We start from the raw sequence: 19,886 nt of genomic DNA, 5'->3' as shown, positions 1-19,886 counted from the left end.
GCCTCCCATCCAAAGTACTCCCTGGTTGCTAAGGTAACTTGGACCCTAGCAACCAAATAGCGGCTGAAACTTCAAACTGGAGAGCTGCTGGACTGAAAATGAAATAACTAAAAAAACTACAAATTATAAAAAAAAAAATGAAAACCAATTGGTATATGTGTATGTTTGTAGGGCCCCCTGGGCGGTGAGTCCTGGCAAGGAGAAAATAGGGTGCCTGTACTCCCCTGTTGGTGGGACTATTGCCTTCCTCTAAGGAGGTGTATGTGGGTGCTGCCATACTCCTATATCTCCCAAGATAACATTAAAGGGAAACCAAACCCTAAAAATGAGTATGGCTAGAATTGCTCTATTTTATATACTGAATTTAATGCATCAACCCAAAGGTTCCAGGTGTTGACTCGGGTTTCTTCCCACACTCCAAATACATACAGTACGGGCAGGTTAATTTGCCCCTAACTAAACCATCACTAATGTAAGTGAATGTAATAGGGACCTTAGACTGCAAGCTCACTGGGGCAGGGACTGATGGGAATGTGATGGGGACCTTAGATTGTAAGCTCACTGGGGCAGGGACTGATGGGAATGTGATAGGGGCCTTAGATTGTAAGCTCACTGGGGCAGGGACTGATGGGAATGGGATAGGGACCTTAGATTGTAAACTCACTGGGGCAGGGACTGATGGGAATGTGATAGGGACCTTAGATTGTAAGCTCACTGGGGCAGGGGCTGATGGGAATGGGATAGGGACCTTAGATTGTAAGCTCACTGGGGCAGGGACTGATGGGAATGTGATAGGGACCTTAGATTGTAAGCTCACTGGGGCAGGGACTGATGGGAATGGGATAGGGACCTTAGATTGTAAGCTCACTGGGGCAGGGGCTGATGGGAATGTGATAGGGACCTTAGATTGTAAGCTCACTGGGGCAGGGGCTGATGGGAATGGGATAGGGACCTTAGATTGTAAGCTCACTGGGGCAGGGGCTGATGGGAATGTGATAGGGACCTTAGATTGTAAGCTCACTGGGGCAGGGACTGATGGGAATGTGATAGGGACCTTAGATTGTAAGCTCACTGGGGCAGGGGCTGATGGGAATGTGATAGGGACCTTAGATTGTAAGCTCCACTGGGGCAGGGACTGATGGGAATGTGATAGGGACCTTAGATTGTAAGCTCACTGGGGCAGGGCTGATGGGAATGGGATAGGGACCTTAGATTGTAAGCTCCACTGGGGCAGGGACTGATGAGAATGTGATAGGGACCCTAGATTGTAAGCTCACTGGGGCAGGGACTGATGGGAATGTGATAGGGACCTTAGATTGTAAGCTCACTGGGGCAGGGACTGATGGGAATGTGATAGGGACCTTAGATTGTAAGCTCACTGGGGCAGGGACTGATGGGAATGTGATAGGGACCTTAGATTGTAAGCTCACTGGGGCAGGGACTGATGGGAATGGGATAGGGACCTTAGATTGTAAGCTCACTGGGGCAGGGACTGATGGGAATGGGATAGGGACCTTAGATTGTAAGCTCCACTGGGGCAGGGACTGATGGGAATGTGATAGGGACCTTAGATTGTAAGCTCACTGGGGCAGGGACTGATGGGAATGGGATAGGGACCTTAGATTGTAAGCTCCACTGGGGCAGGGACTGATGAGAATGTGATAGGGACCTTAGATTGTAAGCTCACTGGGGCAGGTGCTGATGGGAATGTGATAGGGACCTTAGATTGTAAGCTCTACTGGGACAGGGACTGATGGGAATGTGATAGGGACCTTAGATTGTAAGCTCACTGGGGCAGGGGCTGATGGGAATGGGATAGGAACCTTAGATTGTAAGCTCACTGGGGCAGGGACTGATGGGAATGGGATAGGGACCTTAGATTGTAAGCTCACTGGGGCAGGGACTGATGGGAATGGGATAGGAACCTTAGATTGTAAGCTCACTGGGGCAGGGACTGATGGGAATGGGATAGGGACCTTAGATTGTAAGCTCACTGGGGCAGGGGCTGATGGGAATGTGATAGGGACCTTAGATTGTAAGCTCCCCGGGGCAGGGGCTGATGGGAATGGGATAGGGACCTTAGATTGTAAGCTCACTGGGGCAGGGACTGATGGGAATGTGATAGGGACCTTAGATTGTAAGCTCACTGGGGCAGGGACTGATGGGAATGTGATAGGGACCTTAGATTGTAAGCTCACTGGGGCAGGGACTGATGGGAATGGGATAGGGACCTTAGATTGTAAGCTCACTGGGGCAGGGACTGATGGGAATGGGATAGGGACCTTAGATTGTAAGCTCCACTGGGGCAGGGACTGATGGGAATGTGATAGGGACCTTAGATTGTAAGCTCACTGGGGCAGGGACTGATGGGAATGGGATAGGGACCTTAGATTGTAAGCTCCACTGGGGCAGGGACTGATGAGAATGTGATAGGGACCTTAGATTGTAAGCTCACTGGGGCAGGTGCTGATGGGAATGTGATAGGGACCTTAGATTGTAAGCTCTACTGGGACAGGGACTGATGGGAATGTGATAGGGACCTTAGATTGTAAGCTCACTGGGGCAGGGGCTGATGGGAATGGGATAGGAACCTTAGATTGTAAGCTCACTGGGGCAGGGACTGATGGGAATGGGATAGGGACCTTAGATTGTAAGCTCACTGGGGCAGGGACTGATGGGAATGGGATAGGAACCTTAGATTGTAAGCTCACTGGGGCAGGGACTGATGGGAATGGGATAGGGACCTTAGATTGTAAGCTCACTGGGGCAGGGGCTGATGGGAATGTGATAGGGACCTTAGATTGTAAGCTCCCCGGGGCAGGGGCTGATGGGAATGGGATAGGGACCTTAGATTGTAAGCTCACTGGGGGCAGGGACTGATGGGAATGTGATAGGGACCTTAGATTGTAAGCTCACTGGGGCAGGGACTGATGGGAATGTGATAGGGACCTTAGATTGTAAGCTCACTGGGGCAGGGACTGATGGGAATGGGATAGGGACCTTAGATTGTAAGCTCACTGGGGCAGGGGCTGATGGGAATGGGATAGGAACCTTAGATTGTAAGCTCACTGGGGCAGGGACTGATGGGAATGGGATAGGGACCTTAGATTGTAAGCTCACTGGGGCAGGGGCTGATGGGAATGTGATAGGGACCTTAGATTGTAAGCTCCCCGGGGCAGGGGCTGATGGGAATGGGATAGGGACCTTAGATTGTAAGCTCACTGGGGCAGGGACTGATGGGAATGGGATAGGGACCTTAGATTGTAAGCTCACTGGGGCAGGGGCTGATGGGAATGTGATAGGAACCTTAGATTGTAAGCTCACTGGGGCAGGGACTGATGGGAATGGGATAGGGACCTTAGATTGTAAGCTCACTGGGGCAGGGGCTGATGGGAATGTGATAGGAACCTTAGATTGTAAGCTCACTGGGGCAGGGACTGATGGGAATGTGATAGGAACCTTAGATTGTAAGCTCACTGGGGCAGGGACTGATGGGAATGGGATAGGGACCTTAGATTGTAAGCTCACTGGGGCAGGGGCTGATGGGAATGTGATAGGGACCTTAGATTGTAAGCTCCCCGGGGCAGGGGCTGATGGGAATGGGATAGGGACCTTAGATTGTAAGCTCACTGGGGCAGGGACTGATGGGAATGGGACCTTAGATTGTAAGCTCACTGGGGCAGGGGCTGATGGGAATGTGATAGGGACCTTAGATTGTAAGCTCCCCGGGGCAGGGGCTGATGGGAATGGGATAGGGACCTTAGATTGTAAGCTCACTGGGGCAGGGACTGATGGGAATGGGATAGGGACCTTAGATTGTAAGCTCACTGGGGCAGGGGCTGATGGGAATGTGATAGGGACCTTAGATTGTAAGCTCCCCGGGGCAGGGGCTGATGGGAATGGGATAGGGACCTTAGATTGTAAGCTCACTGGGGCAGGGACTGATGGGAATGTGATAGGGACCTTAGATTGTAAGCTCACTGGGGCAGGGACTGATGGGAATGTGATAGGGACCTTAGATTGTAAGCTCACTGGGGCAGGGGCTGATGGGAATGTGATAGGGACCTTAGATTGTAAGCTCACTGGGGCAGGGACTGATGGGAATGTGATAGGGACCTTAGATTGTAAGCTCACTGGGGCAGGGGCTGATGGGAATGTCATAGGGACCTTAGATTGCAAGCTCCACTGGGGCAGGAACTGATGGGAATGGGATAGGGACCTTAGATTGTAAGCTCACTGGGGCAGGGACTGATGGGAATGTGATAGGGACCTTAGATTGTAAGCTCACTGGGACAGAGACTAAGTTCAACCAATCAGCAAGATGGAATAAAAGGAACATAACTCCCCCTAGTGGAGAGTGAGAATGACAGCTCATTTCCTAGCTCCGCCCCCTCCGTTTGACATCGAATTCCCATGGAATAAAGAGACCAGACACGAGCTTTGCTTTTCCTTTAGTTTTTTTGTCATTGGAAGGATTACCTTACAGTATTTCTTGTTTAAATCACACAAAAGAAGGCACTTAAAATATCTTTTTTTTTTTTTCTTAAATCTCCCCAAAGAAGTTAAAAGGATTAGCCCCCCCCTCCCTCCCCGCCATTCTCTTTAGAAGACAGATATACAATACAAAATATATAATATCATAAAAAAAATAACTTTAGGATTAATGGCAGCCCTTGTCCTTGGTGCAGGTTCCCATGTAGACACACAGCAGGCTTCCCGCTCAGAAATGGGGGGAAAGAGAATTCTGGGTAAGTTGTTGCCCCCCCCACCCCCCCCAACTGCAATTGGTTCTGCTCATTTTTGAGACGTGAATGTTCTGATACCTGATTGGCTACAGGCTGGTTTAACCTTATGAAAGTCCTGATTGGATACAGATTTGGTCTAACACTGTGAACCTTCTCCCATTGGCTACAGCTTGGTTTTAGCCCCACCCTCTTCTACACCACTGATGTATAAAATCAGTGACTATATATATATATATATATATACACATATACATACATACATATATATATATATATTCCCCTACTAAACAAGATGAAGAAGGGGCAGTTACTGGGGGGACAGTGTGTGTCAGTTTCATTATTAAAGGCCACACTATACCAATAAAAACTGGGCTGTGCACCCTTTAGCTTAGGGCTTTATGGGTAATTAGGGCTGGGAAGCGGGTCATTGTATACGTTTCTAGGTATATATATACATTTGGAATAAAAATGCCCCCCTACAATATATAACTCCCCCAGCGATAGAAATGAGGCACCTATATGTGACGGGCACGTCGACACTTGCTCCTTAGGAAAGTCAAGCGGCACATAAAGGGTTAGTATTTCAGATGCCGACGTTGAACTGCACTGCAGCCGCTTCCACGCGAAGCTATTCTATTGTACAGCGCTGCGGAATATGTCTGCGCTTTATAAATAAAACATTTGTTAATAATAGTCACCCACAATCCATTTACTCAAGGCACATTATCCATAATACCGCCCCCTAGCTGCTTTTTCACTATTAGGCAGAGCTCAACATCTCTTTAGCAGCACATAATGGTAAATATATATAAATATAGCACAAACCCTCACTCTCTCCCATTGCTAACTGTCAGTTTAAGGCAGGGATCTTAGTCCCTAAGATTGCCATCATCCAAGGGCCACAGCCAGCTGCATGCTGGGAGTTGTTCAGAAAAGCTGGTGGGAGTTGCAGTTGGCTGTGAGCTTGACATACCCTGGAAGGCTGGTGATAAAAATCAACATGGCGCCCTCTGATGGAGGTTATTGGTACAGCAGGTTAAGTTAAACAAGGGGGGGCACAGAGCTTGTAGCCCCACCGCTGATCTATTGCTTTATGTAATACTTCCCCTTTAATCCCGTGAGAAAGAGAATGCCAGCTGTAAGGGTCACAGAAATAGATGATTTATAATTGATATATTCAGCAGTATGGCAGGAAATTAAAAAAAAAAATACTGAAATCTAGTTAGAATTCTTACTGGACATCCCATAATCCTCAGTAAAGCACTGAACAGCACCACCCCCATTCCCCTATAGACAAAGCCTGATCCCCGGGGGAACGAGCAATGAAGCCTGAGTGTCTACATAGAAACCGTACAATATAAAAGCCTCCCCAGCAAGGTTATTACGTGTCAATTCTTTTATATCTCTCTAAAAATCATATATACAGATATACATATTTATAGAGCGGTGTCTAACTACCAATAAACAAGGAGGTGCACTTCTCTCTGTCAGCTCACTACTCCCCCCTGGTGGGGGACACTACGCAGTGCAGGTCAAGTATTAGGAGAGATTCCTTAGGTGCTAGGTGCTCCCATAAACCCTTAAATACTAAACTTTGCCTTGGATTATAATAAAGAGTGCAGAATCTATATACACATATTGGAGCAGGGGGTGAGGCCCGGGGGTCCTTATAAGCCCCCTCTGATCTAGGGTTCCGCTGGATTTGGGTCTGGAATACATGGAGATCTATGGAATATGCACCCCAAAGTCACTCCGGCACAGCACACACCAAGGGAACACACTCCCAGGGGCTTGATAGGTATCCTTATCGTCCCAATATCAATTTAAAGGGGAAGTTAACAGATAAAATACACACTGATTCAACAGAGAATTGTATAACATTTACAAGTAAATGGCATTACTGGTCCTTTACTTACAAAATATTTTCCCCATAGAAGCAAAGGGTGGTTTAAGCTATAAACTCCAACACTAAACAGAGTAACAGGAGTCTGAGCAAATGTACAGTTGCTGCTGAACTACATCTCTCTGCCGGCTGTGCGCTGTACTCCAGGAGCAGCTATAGAGACTCATTCATTAACCACATTGCTAATTTTCCTCTCAATTACCCGGCATCCCAAAAAGGCACTGCTGAATCGTTACCAGGTTTAACCCCTAGTGCACCAGTATGGGAGGGGGTGAAGGGTGTAACGTCCCATCCCGTGTATCTGTCGCTACTGCAGATATGGGGACGGGTGACAAGGCACAAACTAGGTCCTGATATAAACCACGGAAAGGCACTCGTCTGCTTGTGGGGTGCCCAGGGGCTAGGAGACTGGGCCATGAGTTATAATGAATATAATAAAGGCACTTTATGGGCCAATCATCTGCCTGCAACTACAGAGCCATTTGGTTAAACCAGGGATAACCAAACGCCTTGCTCCTTCGGCTGTCAGGGAATTGTAGTTTAAAAACTGCAAATGGGCTTAAACCTGGGCCTGTTACTTCTTGCAGCGATCCATTGGGTAACTAAACCCCGATTCTCTGTACTTCCTGTTCCTGGGCTGCTCTCTTTCCCTTTGTCATGCAGGGAGGAGGGGCTTGGTCCCACCAAAGAAGCCAGTCTCGGGGGTTCCCCTGTTTTATCACTCTCTTTGGGCAGTGTAAAGCGGCTTCCCAGAGCCTTGGCAGCTAAATCCATCTGCTGCTTCTGCGGCTTGACAATGGGAAAGAGAGCAGCCCACGAGCAAGAAGCAGAAGATCAGAGCTGTGTATTAGGGGGAGGTGCATTTACTTACCCAGGGGAGGGTTCCAAGCAGTTTCATCCCAAGTGGATTTGCCCTTTACAATGCCATTCACCACCACTACTGCTGCCTAAACATTTGCCCCATCAGTTACACCTACTACCTCGAAGGGACACTGAACCAAGCTGCACTGGGATTATTATTAAGAACACAATGTTAAAAAAGCCAAGATATAAAGCAAACAAGACCCCTAACCGCCCACCACCGCTGCAGCGTCCCATGGTCCCTAATAAGCCCCCCCCCCCTCACCCCATGGTGGGAAAACATAAAAAGAAATGGCACCGGGACCGTCTGAATTCAAGGTAGGGACAAATGCAAAACAGTGGAAGCATCAAACAAATCACCCTTGGGCACCCATGGGTGCTGAGCGCTGCACTTCAACAACTAAAAGAACAGCACTGACAGAAAGTGTAATTGTTACCTCCAGTTGCCCTGCTACTGCCATTTACCCCAGTGTTTGCTTCTTGCCCTACTGGTGCCACTGTACACTAAAACCTGTTTGCCCCCCCCTAGAAACATATTTAATGGTACAGTCCTTGGGCAAGTGTGAGGGCATCTAGCCACTCGGGATTCTCAGCGAGTCCCCTTAGTTACAGTTCTACCCCCGGTGCCTATGGGAGGAGCAGATATAATAACCTGGCTGCATGCATTTCTCATAACTAACTTTTCTGCTGCCCCCTACTGACAAGACCTTTATAACTGCATGTTTCCTCTGCCAACGTCCCAGCACTAGGGTTGCCCTTCTAGGACAAACAAACCCAACTGTGACCCGCACATGTGGGAACATTCGCTGCTGACCTGGGGGCCCCGTAACACCCAGGGGTGTCCCTACTACTCGTGTCTATAGATCATACCGGTCACCCTAAATCTGATGCTTCCTAAACTAGCACATTAGTACTTGATCTCTAGAACATACCCTTATACTGAATACTGGAGCAATCATTTATGGCAATGCCTAGCCTATAGTAATACTTTAGTAGAACCTGGGGAGTCGCATTGCGGCCCTCCATGCAGATCCCACGTGCCCGAGGCAGGACAGGGACCTACACGGCCATGCAGACACAGCAAGTGGCTTAGTAAGAAGGAGAATAGGCAACTGATATTATTCTGACACTGACTAAAAGTGGCGGTGAGGGGAATATAAGTGACGGAAACGCCTATGTGTTAATCTTGTTTGTCAGAACCTACAGAACAGGAGGATTTACTTCCCCTTTACTTACAGAAACTTAGAATGCAAAACAGATTTTTAAAAAAAAAAAGTTATTGCAGAATATGAATATGATATCAATCACCAAGATCTAATCTGCTAAACCTACCGGTGCTGTTGGGTCGCACCATAAGGAGGCCACGTAGGGTGCAGGAGAGCCGACTGGAAAGGCCACGTCCCACCCCACCCATAACAGCTGGTGAAGGTGGGGGTCCCCCTCCTGCCCTTTAGCCATGCATAAGTCAGAGTGTACTCACACGCAAGCCCACCCACCGCTACCCACCCCCCTCTGAGTCACTAGCTGGCACTCCGGTGCTGCTTTAGAACGCTGTACACATCGTCCATTCGGCTGATTCTCTCGAAGAAGGGAAGGAGGTCTAGAAGCTCCGTGTCTGTCATGTCGTCAAACCACGAAGCCACCGGCACCTACAGAAGAGCAGAGAGAAGTGGGGGTGAGCAGGGTGCAAAGCCATAAGGCAACAAAATAAATGGGGCCCACTCTAAATCCCAGACTTGTGTCAGCGGCACTGCACATGCTCAGTAAGAATTTGGGCTCCTCTGGGCTCTTGGGTTCAAGTCCTGATCAGAACCCTCTGTGAAACGTCTAGGAAGCTTAAAGCTTTGCAAGGGGCAAATTGAGCATCACTGGCAGTTATTGAACTGCACATTATTTTAACCCTAAATCTTTAGAGGGGGTTAATCCCCTTTTTAGACACAACATTCAACACAGGTTATTGGGAAACCGAAGTGTCTCTATGTCTCTCACCAACCAGACAAAAGGTGACCCTTCACGATGGATTTTTGGGACCCTACAGGGCTTTTCAATGCCCCCCAAAATGAACGGCTCCTATCTGAAAGCAACCACTATTTTTAAGAACGAAAAACCATATTGCTATAAAATGGCTCCCAATGTGGGGGGATAGGGGCATCAAATCTAGAGACTGGGGGGGAAAACAATGAGAAAGTGAGTCTGTGCAACTGGATAGATAGGCTTCCCAGCACAGGTAGACAAATGATAGAATTCCTCTACCTGCCAGGTAGATAAACACTCAGGGGCCGCACTGCACTGCCCCCCCCCCCCCCCCCCATGCAGTTACAAGTTCCAAAATGAGACATAAAATTCCAAAATGATATCCGTACCGCATTATCTGGATGGAAAATGTAGGAGGCCGGAGAGTTGTCGATGATAATGAGCTTATTGAGGTCCCTCCCCAGCCGGCTCAGGTCTTTCACATAGTTCCCTCGATGGAAGGCGCACGACTCGCGGAAGAGCCGAGAACGGAACGCTCCCCATTTGTCCAACAGATCGGCCACCGGATCAGCGTACTGTGTGTGTATGGGGGGGGGGGCACATGGAATGGGGCAGGGAATAAAGAGAGAGGAGTTAGTATCACAAGTAAGATGCCCACCAACAACTGGCTTCTCCTTCACCAAGAGAATAAAGGGGAAGTTAAATGACACTCATTGAGCCGGGGCCTCACCTTGGCGAGACTTGCAGTGAACAGGACGCACTCAAACATCTCTCCCATGCGCCGGAGAAACTCGTCCACGTGCGGCCTCTTTAATACGTACACCTGGGAGGGCGGGGCACAGCACACAAGCACCACATTATACAGACGTGAATGGGAAAAGCAGAATCCTGAATGCCTACATCAGCCTTGTCCTACTGACTGGCCATCCCGAGGTTGCTTAACCCACACACCCAGGTCAGGACTGGGACTCAAAATACACAGAGACCAAAACAGCCCCCCAGCCCAATAAATAGTGACTGTCTGTGGCACCTTACACCCCCCTGGCATTCCCAGTACCCAGAGGCACAAACAGCCCCCCCAGCCCAATAAATAGTGACTGTCTGTGGCACCTTACAGCCCCCCTGGCATTCCCAGTACCCAGAGGCACAAACAGCCCCCCCCCCAGCCCAATAAATAGTGGACTGTCTGTGGCACCTTACAGCCCCCCTGGCATTCCCAGTACCCAGAGGCACAAACAGCCCCCCCCCAGCCCAATAAATAGTGACTGTCTGTGGCACCTTACAGCCCCCCTGGCATTCCCAGTACCCAGAGGCACAAACAGCCCCCCCCAGCCCAATAAATAGTGACTGTCTGTGGCACCTTACACCCCCCTGGCATTCCCACGACCCAGAGGCACAAACAGCCCCCCCAGCCCAATAAATAGTGACTGTCTGTGGCACCTTACAGCCCCCCTGGCATTCCCAGTACCCAGAGGCACAAACAGCCCCCCCCCAGCCCAATAAATAGTGACTGTCTGTGGCACCTTACAGCCCCCCTGGCATTCCCAGTACCCAGAGGCACAAACAGCCCCCCCCCAGCCCAATAAATAGTGACTGTCTGTGGCACCTTACAGCCCCCCTGGCATTCCCAGTACCCAGAGGCACAAACAGCCCCCCCCCAGCCCAATAAATAGTGACTGTCTGTGGCACCTTACAGCCCTCCTGGCATTCCCAGTACCCAGAGGCACAAACAGTCACTATTTATTGGGCTGGGGGGGCTGTTTGTGCCTCTGGGTACTGGGAATGCCAGGAGGGCTGTAAGGTGCCACAGACAGTCACTATTTATTGGGCTGGGGGGGGGCTGTCTGTGGCACCTTACACCCCCCTGGCATTCCCAGTACCCAGAGGCACAAACAGCCCCCCCCAGCCCAATAAATAGTGACTGTCTGTGGCACCTTACAGCCCCCCTGGCATTCCCAGTACCCAGAGGCACAAACAGCCCCCCCCAGCCCAATAAATAGTGACTGTCTGTGGCACCTTACAGCCCCCCTGGCATTCCCAGTACCCAGAGGCACAAACAGCCCCCCCCCAGCCCAATAAATAGTGACTGTCTGTGGCACCTTACAGCCCCCTGGCATTCCCAGTACCCAGAGGCACAAACAGCCCCCCCAGCCCAATAAATAGTGACTGTCTGTGGCACCTTACAGCCCCCCTGGCATTCCCAGTACCCAGAGGCACAAACAGCCCCCCCCCCAGCCCAATAAATAGTGACTGTCTGTGGCATCTTACAGCCCCCCTGGCATTCCCAGTACCCAGAGGCACAAACAGCCCCCCCCCCAGCCCAATAAATAGTGACTGTCTGTGGCATCTTACAGCCCCCCTGGCATTCCCAGTACCCAGAGGCCCAAACAGCCCCCCCCCCCAGTCCAATAAATAGTGACTGTCTGTGGCACCTTACAGCCCCCCCTGGCATTCCCAGTACCCAGAGGCACAAACAGCCCCCCCCCAGCCCAATAAATAGTGACTGTCTGTGGCATCTTACAGCCCCCCTGGCATTCCCAGTACCCAGAGACACAAACAGCCCCCCCAGCCCAATAAATAGTGACTGTCTGTGGCATCTTACAGCCCCCCTGGCATTCCCAGTACCCAGAGGCACAAACAGCCCCCCCCCCAGCCCAATAAATAGTGACTGTCTGTGGCACCTTACAGCCCCCCTGGCATTCCCAGTACCCAGAGGCACAAACAGCCCCCCCAGCCCAATAAATAGTGACTGTCTGTGGCACCTTACAGCCCCCCTGGCATTCCCAGTACCCAGAGGCACAAACAGCCCCCCCCCAACCCAATAAATAGTGACTGTCTGTGGCATCTTACAGCCCCCCTGGCATTCCCAGTACCCAGAGGCACAAACAGCCCCCCCAGCCCAATAAATAGTGACTGTCTGTGGCACCTTACAGCCCCCCTGGTATTCCCAGTACCCAGAGGCACAAAAAGCCCCCCCCCAGCCCAATAAATAGTGACTGTCTGTGGCATCTTACAGCCCCCCTGGCATTCCCAGTACCCAGAGGCCCAAACAGCCCCCCCCAGTCCAATAAATAGTGACTGTCTGTGGCATCTTACAGCCCCCCTGGCATTCCCAGTACCCAGAGGCACAAACAGCCCCCCCCCCAGCCCAATAAATAGTGACTGTCTGTGGCATCTTACAGCCCCCCTGGCATTCCCAGTACCCAGAGGCACAAACAGCCCCCCCCCCCCAGCCCAATAAATAGTGACTGTCTGTGGCATCTTACAGCCCCCCTGGCATTCCCAGTACCCAGAGACACAAAACAGCCCCCCCCAGCCCAATAAATAGTGACTGTCTGTGGCACCTTACAGCCCCCCTGGCATTCCCAGTACCCAGAGGCACAAACAGCCCCCCCAGCCCAATAAATAGTGACTGTCTGTGGCACCTTACAGCCCCCCCCGGCATTCCCAGTACCCAGAGGCACAAACAGCCCCCCCCCAGCCCAATAAATAGTGACTGTCTGTGGCACCTTACAGCCCCCCTGGCATTCCCAGTACCCAGAGGCACAAACAGCCCCCCCCCAGCCCAATAAATAGTGACTGTCTGTGGCACCTTACAGCCCCCTGGCATTCCCAGTACCCAGAGGCACAAACAGCCCCCCCCCAGCCCAATAAATAGTGACTGTCTGTGGCACCTTACAGCCCCCCTGGCATTCCCAGTACCCAGAGGCACAAACAGCCCCCCCCCAGCCCAATAAATAGTGACTGTCTGTGGCACCTTACAGCCCCCCTGGCATTCCCAGTACCCAGAGGCACAAACAGCCCCCCCCCCAGCCCAATAAATAGTGACTGTCTGTGGCATCTTACAGCCCCCCTGGCATTCCCAGTACCCAGAGGCACAAACAGCCCCCCCAGCCCAATAAATAGTGACTGTCTGTGGCATCTTACAGCCCCCCTGGCATTCCCAGTACCCAGAGGCACAAACAGCCCCCCCAGCCCAATAAATAGTGACTGTCTGTGGCACCTTACAGCCCCCCCGGCATTCCCAGTACCCAGAGGCACAAACAGCCCCCCCCCAGCCCAATAAATAGTGACTGTCTGTGGCACCTTACAGCCCCCCTGGCATTCCCAGTACCCAGAGGCACAAACAGCCCCCCCCCAGCCCAATAAATAGTGACTGTCTGTGGCACCTTACAGCCCCCCTGGCATTCCCAGTACCCAGAGGCACAAACAGCCCCCCCCCAGCCCAATAAATAGTGACTGTCTGTGGCACCTTACAGCCCCCCTGGCATTCCCAGTACCCAGAGGCCCAAACAGCCCCCCCCCAGCCCAATAAATAGTGACTGTCTGTGGCATCTTACAGCCCCCCTGGCATTCCCAGTACCCAGAGACACAAACAGCCCCCCCAGCCCAATAAATAGTGACTGTCTGTGGCATCTTACAGCCCCCCTGGCATTCCCAGTACCCAGAGGCACAAACAGCCCCCCCCCAGCCCAATAAATAGTGACTGTCTGTGGCACCTTACAGCCCCCCTGGCATTCCCAGTACCCAGAGGCACAAACAGCCCCCCCAGCCCAATAAATAGTGACTGTCTGTGGCACCTTACAGCCCCCCTGGCATTCCCAGTACCCAGAGACCCAAACAGCCCCCCCCAACCCAATAAATAGTGACTGTCTGTGGCATCTTACAGCCCCCCTGGCATTCCCAGTACCCAGAGGCACAAACAGCCCCCCCAGCCCAATAAATAGTGACTGTCTGTGGCACCTTACAGCCCCCCTGGTATTCCCAGTACCCAGAGGCACAAACAGCCCCCCCCCAGCCCAATAAATAGTGACTGTCTGTGGCATCTTACAGCCCCCCTGGCATTTCCAGTACCCAGAGGCACAAACAGCCCCCCCCCAGCCCAATAAATAGTGACTGTCTGTGGCATCTTACAGCCCCCCTGGCATTCCCAGTACCCAGAGGCCCAAACAGCCCCCCCCAGTCCAATAAATAGTGACTGTCTGTGGCATCTTACAGCCCCCCTGGCATTCCCAGTACCCAGAGGCACAAACAGCCCCCCCCCAGCCCAATAAATAGTGACTGTCTGTGGCATCTTACAGCCCCCCTGGCATTCCCAGTACCCAGAGACACAAACAGCCCCCCCAGCCCAATAAATAGTGACTGTCTGTGGCACCTTACAGCCCCCCTGGCATTCCCAGTACCCAGAGGCACAAACAGCCCCCCCCCCAGCCCAATAAATAGTGACTGTCTGTGGCATCTTACAGCCCCCCTGGCATTCCCAGTACCCAGAGACACAAACAGCCCCCCCAGCCCAATAAATAGTGACTGTCTGTGGCACCTTACAGCCCCCCTGGCATTCCCAGTACCCAGAGGCACAAACAGCCCCCCCAGCCCAATAAATAGTGACTGTCTGTGGCACCTTACAGCCCCCCCGGCATTCCCAGTACCCAGAGGCACAAACAGCCCCCCCCCAGCCCAATAAATAGTGACTGTCTGTGGCACCTTACAGCCCCCCTGGCATTCCCAGTACCCAGAGGCACAAACAGCCCCCCCAGCCCAATAAATAGTGACTGTCTGTGGCACCTTACAGCCCCCCTGGCATTCCCAGTACCCAGAGGCCCAAACAGCCCCCCCCAGCCCAATAAATAGTGACTGTCTGTGGCATCTTACAGCCCCCCTGGCATTCCCAGTACCCAGAGACACAAACAGCCCCCCCAGCCCAATAAATAGTGACTGTCTGTGGCACCTTACAGCCCCCCTGGCATTCCCAGTACCCAGAGGCACAAACAGCCCCCCCCAGCCCAATAAATAGTGAGTGTCTGTGGCACCTTACAGCCCCCCTGGCATTCCCAGTACCCAGAGACACAAACAGCCCCCCCAGCCCAATAAATAGTGACTGTCTGTGGCACCTTACAGCCCCCCTGGCATTCCCAGTACCCAGAGGCACAAACAGCCCCCCCAGCCCAATAAATAGTGACTGTCTGTGGCACCTTACAGCCCCCCTGGCATTCCCAGTACCCAGAGGCACAAACAGCCCCCCCCAGCCCAATAAATAGTGACTGTCTGTGGCACCTTACAGCCCCCCTGGCATTCCCAGTACCCAGAGACACAAACAGCCCCCCCAGCCCAATAAATAGTGACTGTCTGTGGCACCTTACAGCCCCCCTGGCATTCCCAGTACCCAGAGGCACAAACAGCCCCCCCCAGCCCAATAAATAGTGAGTGTCTGTGGCACCTTACAGCCCCCCTGGCATTCCCAGTACCCAGAGGCACAAACAGCCCCCCCAGCCCAATAAATAGTGACTGTCTGTGGCACCTTACAGCCCCCCTGGCATTCCCAGTACCCAGAGGCACAAACAGCCCCCCCAGCCCAATAAATAGTGACTGTCTGTGGCACCTTACAGCCCCCCTGGCATTCCCAGTACCCAGAGGCACAAACAGCCCCCCCAGCCCAATAAATAGTGACTGTCTGTGGCACCTTACAGCCCCCCTGGCATTCCCAGTACCCAGAGGCACAAACAGCCCCCCCCAGCCCAATAAATAGTGACTGTCTGTGGCACCTTACAGCCCCCCTGGCATTCCCAGTACCCAGAGGCACAAACAGCCCCCCCAGCCCAATAAATAGTGACTGTCTGTGGCACCTTACAGCCCCCCTGGCATTCCCAGTACCCAGAGGCCCAAACAGCCCCCCCCCAGCCCAATAAATAGTGACTGTCTGTGGCATCTTACAGCCCCCCTGGCATTCCCAGTACCCAGAGACACAAACAGCCCCCCCAGCCCAATAAATAGTGACTGTCTGTGGCATCTTACAGCCCCCCTGGCATTCCCAGTACCCAGAGGCACAAACAGCCCCCCCCAGCCCAATAAATAGTGACTGTCTGTGGCACCTTACAGCCCCCCTGGCATTCCCAGTACCCAGAGGCACAAACAGCCCCCCCAGCCCAATAAATAGTGACTGTCTGTGGCACCTTACAGCCCCCCTGGCATTCCCAGTACCCAGAGGCACAAACAGCCCCCCCGCCCAATAAATAGTGACTGTCTGTGGCATCTTACAGCCCCCCTGGCATTCCCAGTACCCAGAGGCACAAACAGCCCCCCCAGCCCAATAAATAGTGACTGTCTGTGGCACCTTACAGCCCCCCTGGTATTCCCAGTACCCAGAGGCACAAACAGCCCCCCCCCAGCCCAATAAATAGTGACTGTCTGTGGCATCTTACAGCCCCCCTGGCATTTCCAGTACCCAGAGGCCCAAACAGCCCCCCCCAGTCCAATAAATAGTGACTGTCTGTGGCATCTTACAGCCCCCCTGGCATTCCCAGTACCCAGAGGCACAAACAGCCCCCCCCCAGCCCAATAAATAGTGACTGTCTGTGGCATCTTACAGCCCCCCTGGCATTCCCAGTACCCAGAGGCACAAACAGCCCCCCCCCCCCCCAGCCCAATAAATAGTGACTGTCTGTGGCATCTTACAGCCCCCCTGGCATTCCCAGTACCCAGAGACACAAACAGCCCCCCCAGCCCAATAAATAGTGACTGTCTGTGGCACCTTACAGCCCCCCTGGCATTCCCAGTACCCAGAGGCACAAACAGCCCCCCCCCCCCCAGCCCAATAAATAGTGACTGTCTGTGGCACCTTACAGCCCCCCTGGCATTCCCAGTACCCAGAGACACAAACAGCCCCCCCAGCCCAATAAATAGTGACTGTCTGTGGCACCTTACAGCCCCCCTGGCATTCCCAGTACCCAGAGGCACAAACAGCCCCCCCAGCCCAATAAATAGTGACTGTCTGTGGCACCTTACAGCCCCCCCGGCATTCCCAGTACCCAGAGGCACAAACAGCCCCCCCCCAGCCCAATAAATAGTGACTGTCTGTGGCACCTTACAGCCCCCCTGGCATTCCCAGTACCCAGAGGCACAAACAGCCCCCCCAGCCCAATAAATAGTGACTGTCTGTGGCACCTTACAGCCCCCCTGGCATTCCCAGTACCCAGAGGCCCAAACAGCCCCCCCCCAGCCCAATAAATAGTGACTGTCTGTGGCATCTTACAGCCCCCCTGGCATTCCCAGTACCCAGAGGCACAAACAGCCCCCCCCAGCCCAATAAATAGTGACTGTCTGTGGCACCTTACAGCCCCCCTGGCATTCCCAGTACCCAGAGACACAAACAGCCCCCCCAGCCCAATAAATAGTGACTGTCTGTGGCATCTTACAGCCCCCCTGGCATTCCCAGTACCCAGAGGCACAAACAGCCCCCCCAGCCCAATAAATAGTGACTGTCTGTGGCACCTTACAGCCCCCCTGGCATTCCCAGTACCCAGAGGCACAAACAGCCCCCCCAACCCAATAAATAGTGACTGTCTGTGGCATCTTACAGCCCCCCTGGCATTCCCAGTACCCAGAGGCACAAACAGCCCCCCCAGCCCAATAAATAGTGACTGTCTGTGGCACCTTACAGCCCCCTGGCATTCCCAGTACCCAGAGGCACAAACAGCCCCCCCCCAGCCCAATAAATAGTGACTGTCTGTGGCATCTTACAGCCCCCCTGGCATTCCCAGTACCCAGAGGCACAAACAGCCCCCCCCCCCAGCCCAATAAATAGTGACTGTCTGTGGCACCTTACAGCCCCCCTGGCATTCCCAGTACCCAGAGGCACAAACAGCCCCCCCCCCAGCCCAATAAATAGTGACTGTCTGTGGCACCTTACAGCCCCCTGGCATTCCCAGTACCCAGAGGCACAAACAGCCCCCCCAGCCCAATAAATAGTGACTGTCTGTGGCACCTTACAGCCCCCCTGGCATTCCCAGTACCCAGAGGCACAAACAGCCCCCCCCCCAGCCCAATAAATAGTGACTGTCTGTGGCATCTTACAGTCCCCCTGGCATTCCCAGTACCCAGAGGCACAAACAGCCCCCCCCCAGCCCAATAAATAGTGACTGTCTGTGGCACCTTACAGCCCCCCTGGCATTCCCAGTACCCAGAGGCACAAACAGCCCCCCCCCCCAGCCCAATAAATAGTGACTGTCTGTGGCACCTTACAGCCCCCCTGGCATTCCCAGTACCCAGAAGCACAAACAGCCCCCCCCCAGCCCAATAAATAGTGACTGTCTGTGGCACCTTACAGCCCCCCTGGCATTCCCAGTACCCAGAGGCACAAACAGCCCCCCCAACCCAATAAATAGTGACTGTCTGTGGCATCTTACAGCCCCCCTGGCATTCCCAGTACCCAGAGACCCAAACAGCCCCCCCCCCAACCCAATAAATAGTGACTGTCTGTGGCATCTTACAGCCCCCCTGGCATTCCCAGTACCCAGAGGCACAAACAGCCCCCCCAGCCCAATAAATAGTGACTGTCTGTGGCACCTTACAGCCCCCCTGGCATTCCCAGTACCCAGAAGCACAAACAGCCCCCCCCCAGCCCAATAAATAGTGACTGTCTGTGGCACCTTACAGCCCCCCTGGCATTCCCAGTACCCAGAGGCACAAACAGCCCCCCCAACCCAATAAATAGTGACTGTCTGTGGCATCTTACAGCCCCCCTGGCATTCCCAGTACCCAGAGACCCAAACAGCCCCCCCCCCAACCCAATAAATAGTGACTGTCTGTGGCATCTTACAGCCCCCCTGGCATTCCCAGTACCCAGAGGCACAAACAGCCCCCCCAGCCCAATAAATAGTGACTGTCTGTGGCACCTTACAGCCCCCCTGGCATTCCCAGTACCCAGAGGCACAAACAGCCCCCCCAGCCCAATAAATAGTGACTGTCTGTGGCACCTTACAGCCCCCCTGGCATTCCCAGTACCCAGAGGCACAAACAGCCCCCCCCAGCCCAATAAATAGTGACTGTCTGTGGCACCTTACAGCCCCCCTGGCATTCCCAGTACCCAGAGGCACAAACAGCCCCCCCAGCCCAATAAATAGTGACTGTCTGTGGCACCTTACAGCCCCCCTGGCATTCCCAGTACCCAGAGGCCCAAACAGCCCCCCCCCAGCCCAATAAATAGTGACTGTCTGTGGCATCTTACAGCCCCCCTGGCATTCCCAGTACCCAGAGACACAAACAGCCCCCCCAGCCCAATAAATAGTGACTGTCTGTGGCATCTTACAGCCCCCCTGGCATTCCCAGTACCCAGAGGCACAAACAGCCCCCCCCAGCCCAATAAATAGTGACTGTCTGTGGCACCTTACAGCCCCCCTGGCATTCCCAGTACCCAGAGGCACAAACAGCCCCCCCAGCCCAATAAATAGTGACTGTCTGTGGCACCTTACAGCCCCCCTGGCATTCCCAGTACCCAGAGGCACAAACAGCCCCCCCGCCCAATAAATAGTGACTGTCTGTGGCATCTTACAGCCCCCCTGGCATTCCCAGTACCCAGAGACCCAAACAGCCCCCCCCCCAACCCAATAAATAGTGACTGTCTGTGG

At 53.1% G+C, this 19,886-nt stretch overlaps 1 protein-coding gene across 1 annotated transcript in view; it reads right to left on the bottom strand.

The window, feature by feature from the left end:
- Nucleotides 1-4,434: 4,434 nt before the first annotated feature.
- The window catches only part of ctdsp1 (CTD small phosphatase 1), a 37,041-nt gene continuing 21,589 nt past the window's right edge, over nucleotides 4,435-19,886 (bottom strand). The window contains exons 5-7 of the mRNA XM_018097523.2: nucleotides 10,214-10,306; nucleotides 9,873-10,058; nucleotides 4,435-9,158 (exon numbers count right to left, since the gene is read on the bottom strand). Of these exons, the coding sequence (XP_017953012.1) occupies nucleotides 9,030-9,158; nucleotides 9,873-10,058; nucleotides 10,214-10,306 (408 nt within the window). The 3' untranslated portion in view covers nucleotides 4,435-9,029. The remainder of the gene's footprint in view (nucleotides 9,159-9,872; nucleotides 10,059-10,213; nucleotides 10,307-19,886) is intronic.

The sequence above is a fragment of the Xenopus tropicalis genome, chromosome 9 (assembly GCF_000004195.4).
Source record: "Xenopus tropicalis strain Nigerian chromosome 9, UCB_Xtro_10.0, whole genome shotgun sequence".
Taxonomy (NCBI): Eukaryota; Metazoa; Chordata; class Amphibia; order Anura; family Pipidae; genus Xenopus; species Xenopus tropicalis.
This window is presented reverse-complemented; position numbering and strand designations above follow the sequence as displayed.